The sequence below is a fragment of the Loxodonta africana genome, chromosome 3 (assembly GCF_030014295.1).
Source record: "Loxodonta africana isolate mLoxAfr1 chromosome 3, mLoxAfr1.hap2, whole genome shotgun sequence".
NCBI lineage: Eukaryota > Metazoa > Chordata > Mammalia > Proboscidea > Elephantidae > Loxodonta > Loxodonta africana.
In genome coordinates, this window is record NC_087344.1 from 75335885 (window position 1) to 75351326 (window position 15442).

The following is a 15442-nucleotide window of genomic DNA, read 5'->3' on the forward strand; positions in this document are numbered from 1 at the left end:
AGACTAGATAAACCCCCTAGACTATCACCCTGAGATCTCTTTAAACTTGGAACTCAAACCACTCCCAGAGGTCACCTTTCAGTCAAAAGACAGACTGGCCCATAAAATAAATAATATCACCCATGAGTACTGTGCACCTCAAAATAATCATCTAAACGAAACCAAATGGTAAACAGTTACCCTAGACCAAACATGAGAAGCCAAGGAGGGGCAGGGAAGGTAGATTAATGGAAACAGAAAAACCAGAATGGAAATAATGAGAATGCTGATATTGTGAAAAATGTGAGCAATGTCACTGAACAATATGTATAGAAATTGTTAAATGAGAACCTAATTTCCTGTGTAAACTTTCACAAAAAACACAATAAAATTATTATCTTTTAATATGTATATATATACTTGCTGAATGCCTGTATAGTATCAAGTAGGAAGTTATTGCAATACCACAGGCCTAGAGAGAAGATGACCTAGACTGGAGCCACTGACAGTAGAAATGGAAAGGAAACCAAAAAAATAGTTCCAAGGGCCCCTTCAGCAATTAACAGGATTACTTGACTATAAGCCATCTCAGCTTGGACACACAAAAAACGGGATCACTAGAGAGAGAAGCAGGTGAGCCAGGAGGGTCATGAAATAGTAAAATAATTAATCAGTTTTTGACACTATGGACAAGACAACAAAACATCTAAGTGAGGATGCTGTACTAATAACTCCAAACATGAGACTGGCACACAGGCCCAAAAGCTGGAAATGTGAATTTTTCTATCAGTCTAATAGAGAAGATTAGCCAAAGCCATGGATTGAATATGCTGACCAGGAGAATGAGAATTAGTAAAGAAGTGAGCAGAAAGATTTGGCTCTGAAGAACACTCATGACTGAGAAAAAGAAAAACAGAAGAGGTGGCCAAAGAAACAAACAAAAAAACACTGAAGGTTCAGCTTTAGGGAAGCAAAGGGAAAAGAAAGCTTCAAGAAAGGAAGAACTGATAGGGTCCCCTGCCTCACAAGACTCAAGGGGTTGTGGAATGAGAAACGGCCACTGAATGCAGCCAGAAGGTAACCTGGTAACCTCTCAAAAAAGGTTCAGTAGATTGGTTCAGAAGGAACCAAAACTGCAGGTGTTAAACAGGTAATGAAAGGATCTGAAGTAAGAAAAACCAGCTGCCACTATGTCGATTCCAACTCATGGCGACCCCATGTGTGCAGAGTAGAACTGCTCCACAGGGTTTTCAAGACTGTGACCTTTTGGATGCAGGTTGCCAGGCCTACCTTCTAAGGTGCCTCTGGGTGGGTTCGAACCACCAATCTGTCAGTTAATAGTCGAGCACACAACTGTTTTTGCCACCCAGGAATTCCTCTGAAGTAAGAGAGGCCAAAATAAAAAAACTTAATTAAGAAAAAAAAAAAAAAGGACAAAAGAAAGAAAAAGTCTGGACTATACAAGGGAAGGGGTAAAAGTAGTTAGAACTTTTTTTTTCAAGTAACCATGTGTCTAACACTGCAGTATTATTGCCTGTAGTGTTCAAGGGCCTAAAAAATTATGACAAATTATATAATAATTTTTTTAAATGCCGTTACCTTTTCTTTCAAAGCTTTCTTCTCTAAGAATGCAGACCAGTGCCAAAAATTTAGTCACTTCCTTTAAATAAAGGACAGTTGTATTATTCAGCTTGATAATTGCCATAGATTCTTTGTCATAAGCACTTCCACTTCCATCTTCCTTTAACCTATTTTAAAAGAAAATATTTTTCATTTTAAGTTTCCCAGCTAAGCATTTTGTTACACTTAACTTGCATCTAAACACGTCTTACTACCCAGTTTCCCAAATGAAAAATGAAAAATACCGGCTTAAATCCATTGGAACAGAAGTTGTCGTTTAGGTATAGGGCTGCCAAACAGAGTCTCAGGGATTCATGGTAAAGGCAACAATAGCAAACGACTCCTTACGTATCCTTTCCTACTACAGATAATCAGGCATTTAGGGAAAAAAAGTGAAAACATATGTAGCTCTTAACCAGGGAAATGACAGCATTTCCAACATTCTGCCAGACGGGGCTACTAACCCTCTTAGATCACATTTTGTAGGCCCAGCTGAGGCCTCCTTTCTTTACTTCCTTCAGGTCACAGGTCCCTCTGTGACCTACTATCGCCTAAGTGAGATGCTGCAAGGCATAGTCTATATGCCAGATCCATTGCGTATTTTCTCAGAAAACACATTTTTGCTTCTTCACAAAAGCTGGAAAATTCTTAGACCACGCAAGAACAGTCCCAGCTAGAGACCAGTAGGAACTATGCTGAAATCACCTTTTAAGAGATAACGCACTCTGAGAGTTATTTCTGATGTACTCTTAGTAAAGGTTAGACTTTTACTAAGAGTACATCAGAAATAACTATTGTTAGGAATAAAAAGTTGTCAGAATTGCCTTTTAAATTCCTTAAAACCCATTGCCGTTGAGTCAATCTCGACTCATAGCAACCCTATAGGACAGAGCAGAACTGACCTGTATGGTTTCCAAGGCTGTAATCTCTATAGAACCAGACTGCCACATCTTTCTGCCAAGGAGCAGCTGGTGGGTTTGAACTGCCAACCTTTTGGTTAGCAGCCAAGCACTTAACTTTTAAATTCCCCTACTCCCAGCAAGAAATACATGGGTTTTGGTGGAGTGGGGGAGGCCAGGATGTTAGCAGTAGTAGTCTTTGGTAGTGAAACAATGGCTTTTTTTTTCCTATTTTCATTTTTCTACATTTTCCTTTTTTTAAATGAATGTGGGTGGGGAGCTCATTTTGAAAACTATTCTCAACCTTCTTACACGTAGTTTGATCCTCACAGCAACCCTGAGAGTAGGAATTATTACTATAGCTCCATTTGTTGTTGTTGTTAGGTGCCGTGGAGTCAGTTCCGACTTATAGTGACCCTATGCACAACAGGAGGAAACACTGCCCTGTCCTGAGCCATCCTTACAATAGTTGTTATGCTTGAGCTCATTGTTGCAGTCACTGTGTCAATCCACCTTGTTGAGAGTCTTCCTCTTTTCTGCTGACCCTGTACTTTGCCAAGCATGATGTCCTTCTCCAGGGACTGATCCCTCCTGACAACACATCCGAAGTATGTACCATGCAGTTTCACCATCCTTGCTTCTAAGGAGCATTCTGGTTGTGCTTCTTCTAAGACAGATTTGTTCGTTCTTTTGGCAGTCCATGGTATATTCAATATTCTTCACCAGCACCACAATTCAGAGGCATCAATTCTTCTTCAGTCTTCCTTATTCACTGTCCAGCTTTCACATGCATATGATGTGCTTGAAAATACCATGGCTTGGGTCAGGGGCATCTTAGTCTTCAAGGTGACATCTTTGCTCTTCAATACTTTAAAGAGGTCCTTTGCAGCAGATTTACCCAATGCAATGTGTCTTTTGATTTCCTGACTGCTGTTTCCATGGCTGTTGATTGTGGATACAAGCCCCATTTAACCATTTTAAATCCTTTCTGGAACAAGTCAAAGTATAAGCTAAAAAAATATAAGAGGACTATACCCATTTCAAAGATGTAAAAACAGAAGTTCAATAAAAGCAAAGTAATTCCCTCAAGATCTCACACCCTGCCAAAGTCAGACTCAAACTTTCTAAAGTTGATTTGGTAAGGCTGAGTGGTAGGGAAGGAGGTGTCATCTGCTTTGAGTATGAAAGAAAACTACCTCCTTCTGACTGGAGAAGAGGAAGTTATAAGTGCTATGTGTTCTCAGCCTATAGTTAAAACTCCCCAAGTAGATCCTTGATTCTCTAAGCCAGTGCTCATAGCCAGCAGCTGTAAAGCTTCTAATGTTGAGCCAGCATATGACCTTGAATTGCACACTAACATAAGAAATATGAAAAGTGCATTCTAATTAAAGTTTGGACATTAAATTTGATTTCTCTGTGATTAACAAAATTAGGAATTAAAATATGCTAAGGACCTTAAAAAGCTTGCTCAGAAAGCCTTTCAACTGTAATATTTGCTTTCTATGTTTTAATAATTTTTAAGACTATTAGGAAAACGTACTTTTCTAAACCTCAGCCAAAATATGCCTGACCCAGTGCCGTCGAGTCGATTCTGACTCATAGCGACCCTATACAACAGAGCAGAACTGCCCCATAGAGTTTCCAAGGAGCGCCTGGTGGATTTGAACTGCTGACCCTTTGGTTAGCAGCTGTAGCACTTAACAACTACACCACCAGGGTTTCCCACAATATATGCCCAGGCACCACCATACTTAGTGGTAACCTGTTTCCGTCAATTCGAATCCGACTCACAGTGACCCCACAGTAGCATACACTAATGGCTGCCACCAAGGCAAAATGGAGTATAACATAGTATAACGAGGGACAAAATTTAACCTGGTAAGTCCTGAAACTATAAAGCGAAGCATCTGTAGCAAATATTATGGGACAAAAAGTATACCAGTATCAACAAGAGATACCTTCTCTTTCTGTGACCCTGTGATACTCCACACTTTCATCCTGTTTACTAGGACGCATGGAATACAGAAGGCTTCAAATCTTCCCTCATACTAATCTGTACTGACATGGTCTGCAAATAAACAAGGGCCTAAAATACGAAAATTGCCATTAGTGAAAAAGAAGTATAAAAACTAAAAGAAATAGAGTCTATTAATGATATTAATGGTATTAAAGAATCCTTATACTTACAAAGTGAGTCTTACAGGGTCTGAAGGCTACTTCATGTATTAAATTAGAATTGCTGAAGTTATATGTAGTCTTTACTACATGTGATTATAAGGATCAAGTAAAAAGCAAATCAAACACACAAAAGTGCTTGCACAGATTACGTTAAGAAAAATGAAATAATGGACTTTTTTTCTTCCTTTTTATAATGTGCTTTATAGTATACAATGTATCTTATAAGAAAATGAAAATAAATTTTAGAACTAAATTTGGCTTTTTTAATTATAAAAAAGTTTGTAAGATTGTTTCTTTTAAAGAAAATGCAAATATTCTATTCATCCATTTTGTCAAATTAAGAATAGGGTACAGGAAACTTTACTGAATTATATAAAACAAACACTATGTCTCACTTTCATTTTAGAAAAATTAAACCAAAAACAAAAACCCAAACCTGTTGCCATCGAGTTGCTTCCAACTCACAGCGACCCTGGAGGACAGAATCAAACTGCCCCATAGAGTTTCCAAGGAGCACCTGGTGGATCTGAACCTTTTGGTCAGCAGCCAAGCTCTTAACCACTATACCACCAGGGTTTCCATTAAACCAAAAAGGAGCATATAATCACAAAAGTGAAAACTGAATAGACAGAAGTGGAAGACAGGAACAGATAGATAAAGAACAGGTAAGACATACCCATTCTCCTACTCAGAGGCAGCTAGAGAAAAAAACACTGACAAATCTGGCAGAGACCAAGGTGAAGCGTAGGGACAGACAGATCAAAGAGGTGAAACTTAGGGACAGACAGATGAAAGAGGTGAAACCATGAGGAAAGTAATGGCAGAGGACACAGGTATTAGAAGGCAAAGGAAAGCAGCTTGGGGATCCTAATGCTAAGGTATTAGGGGAATCAGGACTATTAGGGGATACAGAGGGCATTGCCTTTTGAAATGCCAGTAATTCTCCCAAGCTCTGGACTATTCTACAAAATCACTTGTTTGCTGGTGTTTATACATTTCTGCATAGAGTTTCAATAAATTACATAAAGGAAGAGCTTACATTTTAAAGACTTATTTTAGAACCTTAGATGTATAGATCAAATTTGTAACTTGTTTCCTTGCTTAAGATTAAGGACCCCTCCTTCCACAAAATCTGAAGATTAAATTAGGAATCAGTACTTACTTTGTTACACAAACCATTTTAAGTATCTATTTTCTTGCTTACTTGTTTGTTTTTGTTTTTTTATTTAGAAGGCACACTGCAAACCCCCTAAATACCATAATGGAGGGGAAGAATTTTCAGTGATAAATAAGCCCAGCACTAATACTTTTCAACTGCTCTTATCTATTCTCTCTGAAGGAGTTACATCCAGGAGCCCAACTAAGGAGAAATCACGCTCCCAACTGAAGCACTACGGTCAGGACAAGGCCACTTTATATAATCCTTGCCCCAACAAATTTGGCTTACAGTTTTCCATTTGTCTGAGATCTCACAGAAGTATGTATACAACTTACCCATATATACAAGATACATCAATTACAACATCAATCATGTCACAGCAAAGTTCATAAGACTGCATATCCACAGGAGAACTGTCTGTTGCAATATAGATTTTGCTGACAACATCGAAGAGAAAAGCTTTCTCGATACCTGAATTCTTGGAAAAACAAAATTAGTGAAGTGTTCAGTTCTTTTAAGAATCACAACATGAAATTTCTCAAGGATCTTGAATCAATGAATAACATCCAAAGTCATTTTTAATTATACAATCCAATACCAAAAAAACAAATGGTACTTGGTTGAGACATTTCTATTATCCAAAGAATGAAAGTGGAATTACTTCTCTGCTCTGATTTACTGACAGATGTAATTCCACCAAATTTATTTTTTCCTCCTATTTTATTTTGTTGTTGAGAATATACACAGCAAAATATACACTAGTTCAATAGTTTCTACATGTACCATTTAGTGACACTGATGACATTCTTTGAGTCATACAACCGTTCTCATCCTCCTCTTGAGTTGTTCCTCCCCCATTAATATAAACTCACTGTCCCCTAAGGTTCCCATCTAATCTTTCAAGTGGCTGTTATCGATTTGGTCCCATGTATATAGTTCTTAAAAAAGCTTAAGGCCCAAGGCAGACATCTTTTACTTATTAAGCTAAACTATTTTTGGTTTTAAGATGACTTCAGGGTATATTTTTGGTTTCAGGTTTAAAGATTATCTCAGGGCAATAGTTTCAGGGGTTCATCCAGCTTCCATGGCTCCATAAAGTCTGGAGAATTTGTAATTCTGTTCTGCAGTTCTCCCCCTTTCATCAGGATTCTTCCAAAGAATCTACGATCAAAATGTTCAGTAATGGTAGCCAGACACCATCCAGTTCTTCTGGTCTCCTGGCAAAGGAGGCAGTTGTTCATGGAGGCAATTAGCCACACATTCCACATCCTCTTTCAATTCCTAAGGCTCCTTCTTCCTGTTGCTCCAGCTGAATAGAGACCAACTGGAGTGCCTTGGGTGGCCACTAACAAGCTTTGAAGCCCCCAGGCACTGCACAACAAACTAAGAGGCAGAACAGAAGCACTAAATATGGTATCATGCCAATTCACTAGGATGTTCCATGTAATCATGACCCTAAGCCTCCAAACCAAGAAGCCAAACCCTATAAGGTTTTTGGTTGTATATAAGCAGCCTCAGCAGCTACTTTTTTCCCTTTTTCTGTCATTGTTGTAAATCTATCACCCAACTTTGCCAATCTGACTTTTTACAGGTGACAACTTATTGACAGTAATTGGCTGTGCAACCCCACCCTCAATCAATGCAATATTTCCATCACTTTTAACCCCCATTTCCCCCTCCCTCCCGCCCCTGGTGGCCACTAATAAACTTTGTACTCTACACATTTGCCTTCTCTTGTCTTTTTACATAAGTGAAATTATTCCTTCTATTTAAATGAATTGCTTTTTAAGACATCACCAAAAAACTTTTAAAATTTTTCTCCAAAAATCAAGCCATGCTACATTTTCAATAATCTTTTCTTTTTAAAATAATCCATCTCTAATTTGAATGACCTTGCCACTAGAAAGGCTTTATATGGCAATTAGCAAAACATAAGAGTTACAGCTCAACGTCAACATCTACCATAACTCAAAAGCCCAAAAGAGTCTACTTGGGAATAACCACACACTGAATCCTTTTTCAAAGCAATTTTTGGAAAATATAACCACCAAATTTTAAATTTATCGGACGGATATCTTTTTTATTAAGCTGAATCCTCAAAACAAGAATGTAAAATATGATACAAGATTAAATTTAGCAAAGAAAGAAAAGATCAATTTTTCAACATGACCTCCAATAAGGCAGAGATTCCACCCACTGCTGTCGAGTCAATTCCTACTCATAGCAACCCTATAGGACAGAGTAGAACTGCCCCACAGAGTTTCCAAGGAGTGCCTGGTGGATTCGAACTGCCGACCCTTTGGTTAGCAGCCATAGCACTTAACCACTATGCCACCAGCGACCCTATAGGCAGAGATTAGGCTGAGTCGAATTCCCAAAACCCAGTTTTTCCAGTTACTACTTTTCCTTTAGGAGACAAATGTCAGGGAGATGTTTTCTAGTTAAGAAAACATGAGAAAATTTTTCATCAGTTAATTTTAAGACACGGTGAATACTAAGGAAAGAATTCAGAAAATAATAATTCTAAGCATTTTTTTAAGAACTTGACACCACAAACATATTCAATGGAAATGGAATCAAAAGCTATAACGAATTAAACGGCTCACTTACTGATATAAAGATATTTAATAGGTTTTCCAAGGTCGGCAGCTGTGGAATGAGTTTCTGTACCACCTTACTAAAGGCTTCAAATATTGAATGGTCATAGATACTAGTCAAATAAAAGCTGAAAAACACAACACAGTTTGATTTATTTGAAAAATACCTTTAGTTTAAAAACAACTATAATAATACATAAAATTTTAGATTTTATAACACTTGACTTCAGTAAATTCAAATAAAGCCTCTTTATCTTGTCCACTATTCCCATCATTCAAGATGACAAAGGCCATTTCCCACCCGGCTTGTGGCTATCCACCCCTTCACTGCATTCCAACTGATGGCAACTGAGGTGGTACCTAGGCACACATTTTCAGTTGCAGAAGTTTGACTATTTATCAAAGCCTTTGAAAACAGATCAGAAAAGCTTGGTTTTTCAAGTACATAACTGAACAGAGGCCAAAAATAAAAACCAGGAGAAAGCTCAGAGGAGATGCAAGACATTCATTACATAAGAATATAATTCAGATCTCTACTAAAATGTTACCTCCTCGGAGAGTTCTTTCCAGACCACCCAATCTAAAACAGTCTCCCTTTTCCCCAATTAATTTTTCTTTATAGCACTGATAAATACTTAAATACACAGTGTAACTTAGAATTACATTATATATTTATTCACCAAGTATTTTTCTTATGTCTCCCGCATCAGAATGTAAGCTCCATGAGCACAGAGATTCTATGAGTCTTGCTCATACCTGTAAGCCCGCTGCCCTAAGCAGTGCTAAATAAGCAAATGACTATAACTAATGCTTATAAAATTGATAAGACATATTAAGGTAGATGGGAGCTGATGCCCTATAGAGAATGGAATGCAAGTCTGGAAGCCTAAAACAATATGCAGTGGAGAAGTAACATCTGTGGATTTAACAAAAGATATACCTGAGAGAGACCTTTAACAATATAAACAGCATGAACAACTCTACCTGCTTTTTTACTCAGTCAGTATGCATACTTTTCAGTACATATTTTACATAGCTGTATCCATTATACATTTATGTGCACATATTACAAAGTCAGAAACACGGAATTGTGTATACCACACTTTCAAGGCAATTTTAAGATAACTTTCAAGGAGCTCACTTAAGAACCCGACCGCACGCAAGACAGGGCTTTATTCTAGATGGTAGAACGCTGAAACACGTAAGACCAAGATAACCCCCACAGGTATGAGGGAGAAAGAAGTATTTTAGTGTTTCCTTTAGGCAAAAAAGTTAGCAAAGTAAGAAGGGCCTACAGGACTTGTCAGGCATGGAAGTGGGTGGAAGCAGGAAGAACTCACAAGGCTTTAGGGTGCACAGGACATTTAAATAAGTCAAGCTTCTAGAAAATGGAAGCTGAACGGAGCCTAATCCGTAGGCCTGCTAAGACATCATAAAAGCTTGATGCAAAATTCTCCTGAGGTTAACAAGGCATAGAGCCCTGTAGGGAATAAGGGAAAAGAATGGTGTGTACCAATGGGGTAGGATGCCCTGGAAAGGCACACAGATATGGGGTGAAGAGGATCAGGAGGATCCCCGTGAGTACTGGGGAACAGTGTTAGTAATGACACATTTTTCAGGGCTCTCGTATCAAACACACATGTTGTTACCTAAGATGGAGTTTTTCTAGCCCAGCATCTGCAAGGTCATCATTGGCCCTTTGATGAATGTCCCTCTGTGTTTCTATTTTGTGATCATCAGACAGACCATCAACTTTGTGAATAAAAACCTCAAAATTCATGTCTGGGTTAACTTTGTAGGCTTTAGAAACAGTAATGTGAAGTCTTGTTAAAGCCTCCATGTAGTCATCCTGTAAGTCAGAACAAAATAGTTTTTAAAAAGAAATCTTACAACAGGAATGTGTTAAGTAAGCCTCAAACCACCCTTTCCCCAACTATAGCAAACATATTATCCTAAGCATACACAAGCACTCAAACATTCTAATACATTAACTTATACCAATTAACAGCTCTTCAATTTCTCAATCACCAAATTAAATGACTGTAATTTTTAAGACTGATAATATAAAAAGAAAATGGGTATTTCTTCACAACAGAATTTTTTTCAAGTAATCCCAGCTCTGCCATTTATTAGGTATGTGACTTTGAACAAGTTGCTATGATCTCAGTTTACTCATCTGTAAAACTGGAATTACAGTACCAACTTCACAGTATTGTGAAGATCCAGTTAAATTAGATCATATATGTGAAAGCACCCATTACAGAGCCTGTCACTCAGAAAGCTTCCCTAACTAATGTTTAAGTTTATAAAAGGCATGCTTCTTAAGGACAGGGGCCATGTCCCATTCATCTGGGTACCTACTACATCCTAGGCCCTCAATAAATGCCTGTTGGGCTAAACAAAATTTGGGCAATTAAAGAAACTATTTAATATTTACTGACTCCATTCTCATATTCCTCCTTATATTATGGGCACTGATGGGATCTTTTCAGTGAATGATGTCACTACAATACCAGGTAATAACGTTCAGCAACAGCTACTATTCACCAATAAACGTGGAAAGCCAACGTTGGCTGCTTATTAATGAGGACTCTAGGATGTAAACCACATCTCCTAATCATCCGATATTTTATACTTGCACAACGGGCTTCCTGCTCCCAAAGCACCTCTGCAATTACACCCCTCTTTGCTGTTAGGGAATCTACTGGCAAAGAAATAAGCTTCAAGAAGCACATGATAAAGAAGATAAACATTTTCCTTTGTTTCTACATCTTTTGCCACCAAGGAAGAAAAGTAAGCATCATTATTCCTAGCTACCTGCGCATCAATGACATATATCAATGCTCCCGTTCCCCTGAAGATCATCTCATAATCAAAGGTTGGGTCAAAAAAGTCCATTTGCCCAGGAAAATCCCAGATCTGGAAATTCACAAAGGAGCTGTTGGAGATGTCGTCTTTATAAATCTTGTTGGTACTTTCCAAAAAGAGGGTCTCATTGGGTGACATTTTATGAAACACCACCTGTCAAAAGATAAAAAAAAAGACTTTTATTACTTTCTTAAACTTTAGTATCTAAAGTTTAAAATTGTTAACAAGATAATTTAAAGAATGATTCCACAGCAAAAATTTTAAAGGAGATAAAAACTTAATAGTGTACCCATTGCTACTCTCACCATCCTTTTAATTGTGACAGGAACGAACACATCAAATTACATTCTATTAAATCCATTTGGAACTGAAACTTATCTGCATTTTCTCTGCAATATATTCTGTATTTACCATCTTCACTGCCTGTCTGTTTTTTGTTAACCTGTATTAATTTTGTCAAAATCTGTTTTAAGATTATAAAAGCTTTATAGCTAAAGCTTAAGAAATTTCATTCATCCAAAAAACAGTCAAAACGGAAACTAACCTGGAATCTGCCCTCACTGAGTTTGCAGCCTTTTGGAAGAAATAAAACAAGGACAGTACTATAATAGCAGTTAGGAAGTGATAAATGTCAAGGCGCAGGGAAAGGAGGGGCACTTTGGGAGCTCACAGAGAAAAGGCAGTGACCATAAGAAGTAAACTATTAAAATCGATTGTTAAGAAACACAATAATCACAACCCATACAATCCTAACATAAAAGTAATTTTATTTGCTGAAAAAGAAAAATAGACAGTTACTCCCAATTTTAGCCAGTGACTAACAGAATTAAATTAAAATCAGTTTTCTAAAAACTTACCACAAATACACCTACATCTTACTGTAAAGGTGAAAAGCAAGGTAAATAGAACACAGTAGTAGCAGTCCAACAAATAAAGAACCAAAAACCAAACCCATCACCGTCAAGTCAATTTTGACTCATGGCGACCCTACAGGACAGAGTAGAACTGCCCCATAGGGTTTCCAAGGCTGTAATCTTTATGGAAGCAGACTGCCACGTCTTTCTCCTGCTAAGCGGCTGGTGGGTTTGAACCACCAACCTTTTGTAAACAGCCTGGCGCTTAACTATTGTGCCACCATGGCTCCTCAAACACAAAAGAGGGCTACTTTTCTAAAACATCGTACCTACAAAATATCACTCAGAGATATATTTTGGAAAGACTTTTGCAAATGAATGGAAAGGGTAAAAGACCAAGTGTCTAACAAGACTAGTTTTACTACCAGGTCACTCCATGTGTAATGGGGGTGGGCTAATGGAGGTCCAACTTGCCTCTATTTCCCCCTTACTAAAAAGTATACAGCCCTCCCTTCTTTCTTGACAGACTCACGTGGAAACAAATGGACTGAAGAACATCTGCAAAATATTCTCAAAGTCTCAAAAGATTTGTTTTTTAACAACACACACAGGGGGAATCACCTGCAGTTAACTTTCACCAGGCCACAAGTACTAAAACGGGTATACCAAAGCTAAACCAAATCCACCCTGAGTGGATTCCGACTCACAGCAACCCACAGGACACACAGAACTGCCCCATAGGGTCTGCAAGGCTGTAAACTTTTACGGAAACAGACTGCCACATCGGCCCCCCTCCCCCGCAGGGCGGCTGGTGGGTTCGAACCCCTGACCATTCGTTTGCAGCCGAGCGCTTAACCACTGCGCCACCCAGGCTCCTTATAATAAGTATGATAGTACCCAATTCCCAATAAAGTCACAGTAAAGTCTCCTTCATACTAGTAGTAGACCAAGCACTACTGTGGCCAGTGACTTTGTCACAACTCTTCCCGACGCTGCTCCCTGGGGGGGCTCAGCTGGGGATCCTTGCACACCCAGGTCACCTGAAGTGAGAGGAACAACAAAAAAAAAAGGGTGGCCGGGGAAGGAGTCCATGAAGTTCTGCAAGTTGGATCTGGAGAGTACATCTCAGTTTCGTAAATGACACAGGGTCTGGGGTCCCAAAAGGCGGAGGTCTCGGGCGGGGCCGCCGGGCACCTGCCTCCCTCCAGCCAGTTTCGCCTTCAGGGACCCACTTCGCCTCAGCTGACTTGGGCGTGTACTCACTCAGAGGTCGGGATCCTCGCACCGGGCCGCGCCTCGGGCTCTGTCCTCCCGAGAGGAGAAGAGAAAGTGCGCTGGGACAGACCTCTAGGCCACCCCCGGCCGCCGACCTCCTCGGGGGCCTCCCCCGCCCGGCGCCCACCTGAGCCCCGGGGAGGGGGAGGGGCGGAGGGGGCCCGCGCGGACCCGCTCACCTTCTGGATGGAAGACTTGCCGCTGCGCCGGAGCCCCATGAGCAGGATCCGCGGCTTGGAGCTGTCAGCGCCCCCCGGGCCACAGCCTCCGCCGGCCCCCGCCCCAACCCCGCCGCCTGCAGCTGCCGCCTCCTCTTCCTCCTCCTCCACACCGTAGCCGAAGTCCTTTGGAAACGAATCCGCTGCGCCGTAACTCCCGGCGAGGGGCGCATCCTCCGTCCCGTACTGCAGGGACATGGTGCTGGAGCCGCCGCCGCCCGCGCCCTGACAGGCCAGGCCGAGCCAGGCCGCCGCCTCCCCTGTCCGCCGCCGCCGCCGCCTCCCCCGGCAGCCGCCAGCACCGTCCGGCCCGCCCCCTAGAGCCGCGCTCTCATAGGCTCCGAGGCGAGGCCCAGCCCCTCATTGGCCGCCAGGGCTGCCACTCGGGAGCAGCAGGGTAGGTGGTGCCGTCACGTGCTCGGAATCACCTGACTGGAAGCGGCGGAGGGGGAGGAGGAGGAGTCACGAGGAGGGTGGCCCCGGCCGGCCGAGCCTCTCGCTCCGGGCTCCCGGCCCTCGGCCCCAGCCCGCGCCTCCGTCCTGCCGGGCCATGCTCTGTGCCCCTCGGCCTTCCCTTGCCTCCTCGCGGGCTCCGGAGATCACCGGAATGGGGACCGCGCTCTGCGCATTTTGAGGGAAGAATTGCGTGGACTCGAGCAAACGTACCCGCCCAACCAGCATGATGCCTGCGATGTCCTGGATACCAAGGGGCACAACACTGGAATCGACTCGGACCCTGCCTGCCCACACGTTGCTCGAAAATTAATAGAGATCGGACCTCTGCGTAAGTAGCCGCTGAACGAGATACGAAGGGGGAAGTTCACAGGTACAGATAAAAATGCTCGGGGAAATCCGGGGTGGAAAGGAGTGCTCGCATTATTGTGCAACTAAAAAAAGGGTCGCATAACTATGTGTGTATGAATTGTGTATGAGAAACTATCTTGAGCTGTAAACTTTCACTTAAAACACAATTAAAAAAAAAAACAAAAACAGAGGTCGGGAATTGGCAGTCTATAAAGAGGTAGCGCCAGACCCGGTGTAGGTGGGTGGATATGGTTGGGATAGGCAAAGGGGTGGAGGAGGAGCGAGCTAGATTGAGGGCAAAGCGTCAACCAAGGCAGGTTAAGTGTGATGCAGACACTTCCTTCTGGTAGGAAAGCAAATGCACCAAGCTAGAACATCTTTCTTTCTAGAGCAAATCGCTGATTGTTGATACTACTGCCGCTTCAAACTCAACACGAACTTCCCCTCCTTCCCAACTAGTCAGTTTCTCCAGCTATTCCATCTTCTGTAACCCCCTTGGAAACCCTGGTGGCATTGTGGTTAACTGCTAGGGCTGCTAGCCACAACGGCAGCAGTTCAAATCCACCAGGCACTCCTTGGAAACTCCATGGGGCAGATCTACTCTGTCCTATAGGGTCACTATGAGTCGGAATCGACTCGAGGGCAACGGGTTTTTGTTTTTTTTTTATGATGCCCTGTGGATCAGAGGCCAAAGAAATGAATTAATGAAGGCTAACCAAAGCTTGTCACCAAATGTGTTTGAGGAAGCTAGAGAATTTTCAATCTTGTCATGTTCTAGAGTTTAAAATCTGAGAGATCCTCCTCTTAAGTACTGCCCTATATGTTAAAAAAGGGGTAGGGCAAGAGGATTCTGGTCTTCCAATGAGACTGATTTGGCTATGAAGGGAAAGCACGTTAGTGCAGGTTTGGGACTAGTTATATCTAAAAATGGAAGTTAAAGGTAGGACACACCTTTAGAGGCACTTAGTCCAGCCTCTCACCTAAATAAGAT

At 41.2% G+C, this 15442-nt stretch overlaps 1 protein-coding gene and 1 long non-coding RNA gene across 5 annotated transcripts in view; one reads left to right on the forward strand and one right to left on the reverse strand.

Moving 5' to 3' along the window:
* RRAGC (Ras related GTP binding C) overlaps positions 1-13902 on the reverse strand; it is a 35574-nt gene extending 21672 nt beyond the window's left edge. For all 4 annotated transcript variants that reach the window (XR_010321372.1, XM_064281762.1, XM_064281761.1 and 1 more), the window contains exons 1-6: positions 13609-13902; positions 11250-11453; positions 10082-10281; positions 8446-8560; positions 6171-6313; positions 1579-1727 (exon numbers count right to left, since the gene is read on the reverse strand). Coding sequence is in view for 3 of the 4 variants with exons in the window: in XM_064281762.1 (XP_064137832.1) it covers positions 1579-1727; positions 6171-6313; positions 8446-8560; positions 10082-10281; positions 11250-11453; positions 13609-13845 (1048 nt within the window). In the remaining variant the exon portion in view is untranslated. The remainder of the gene's footprint in view (positions 1-1578; positions 1728-6170; positions 6314-8445; positions 8561-10081; positions 10282-11249; positions 11454-13608) is intronic.
* Positions 13903-14091: 189 nt separating this feature from the next.
* Positions 14092-15442, forward strand: part of LOC104846355 (uncharacterized) — a 31373-nt gene continuing 30022 nt past the window's right edge. The window contains exon 1 of the long non-coding RNA XR_010321373.1: positions 14092-14431. This is a non-coding gene — a long non-coding RNA (uncharacterized LOC104846355). The remainder of the gene's footprint in view (positions 14432-15442) is intronic.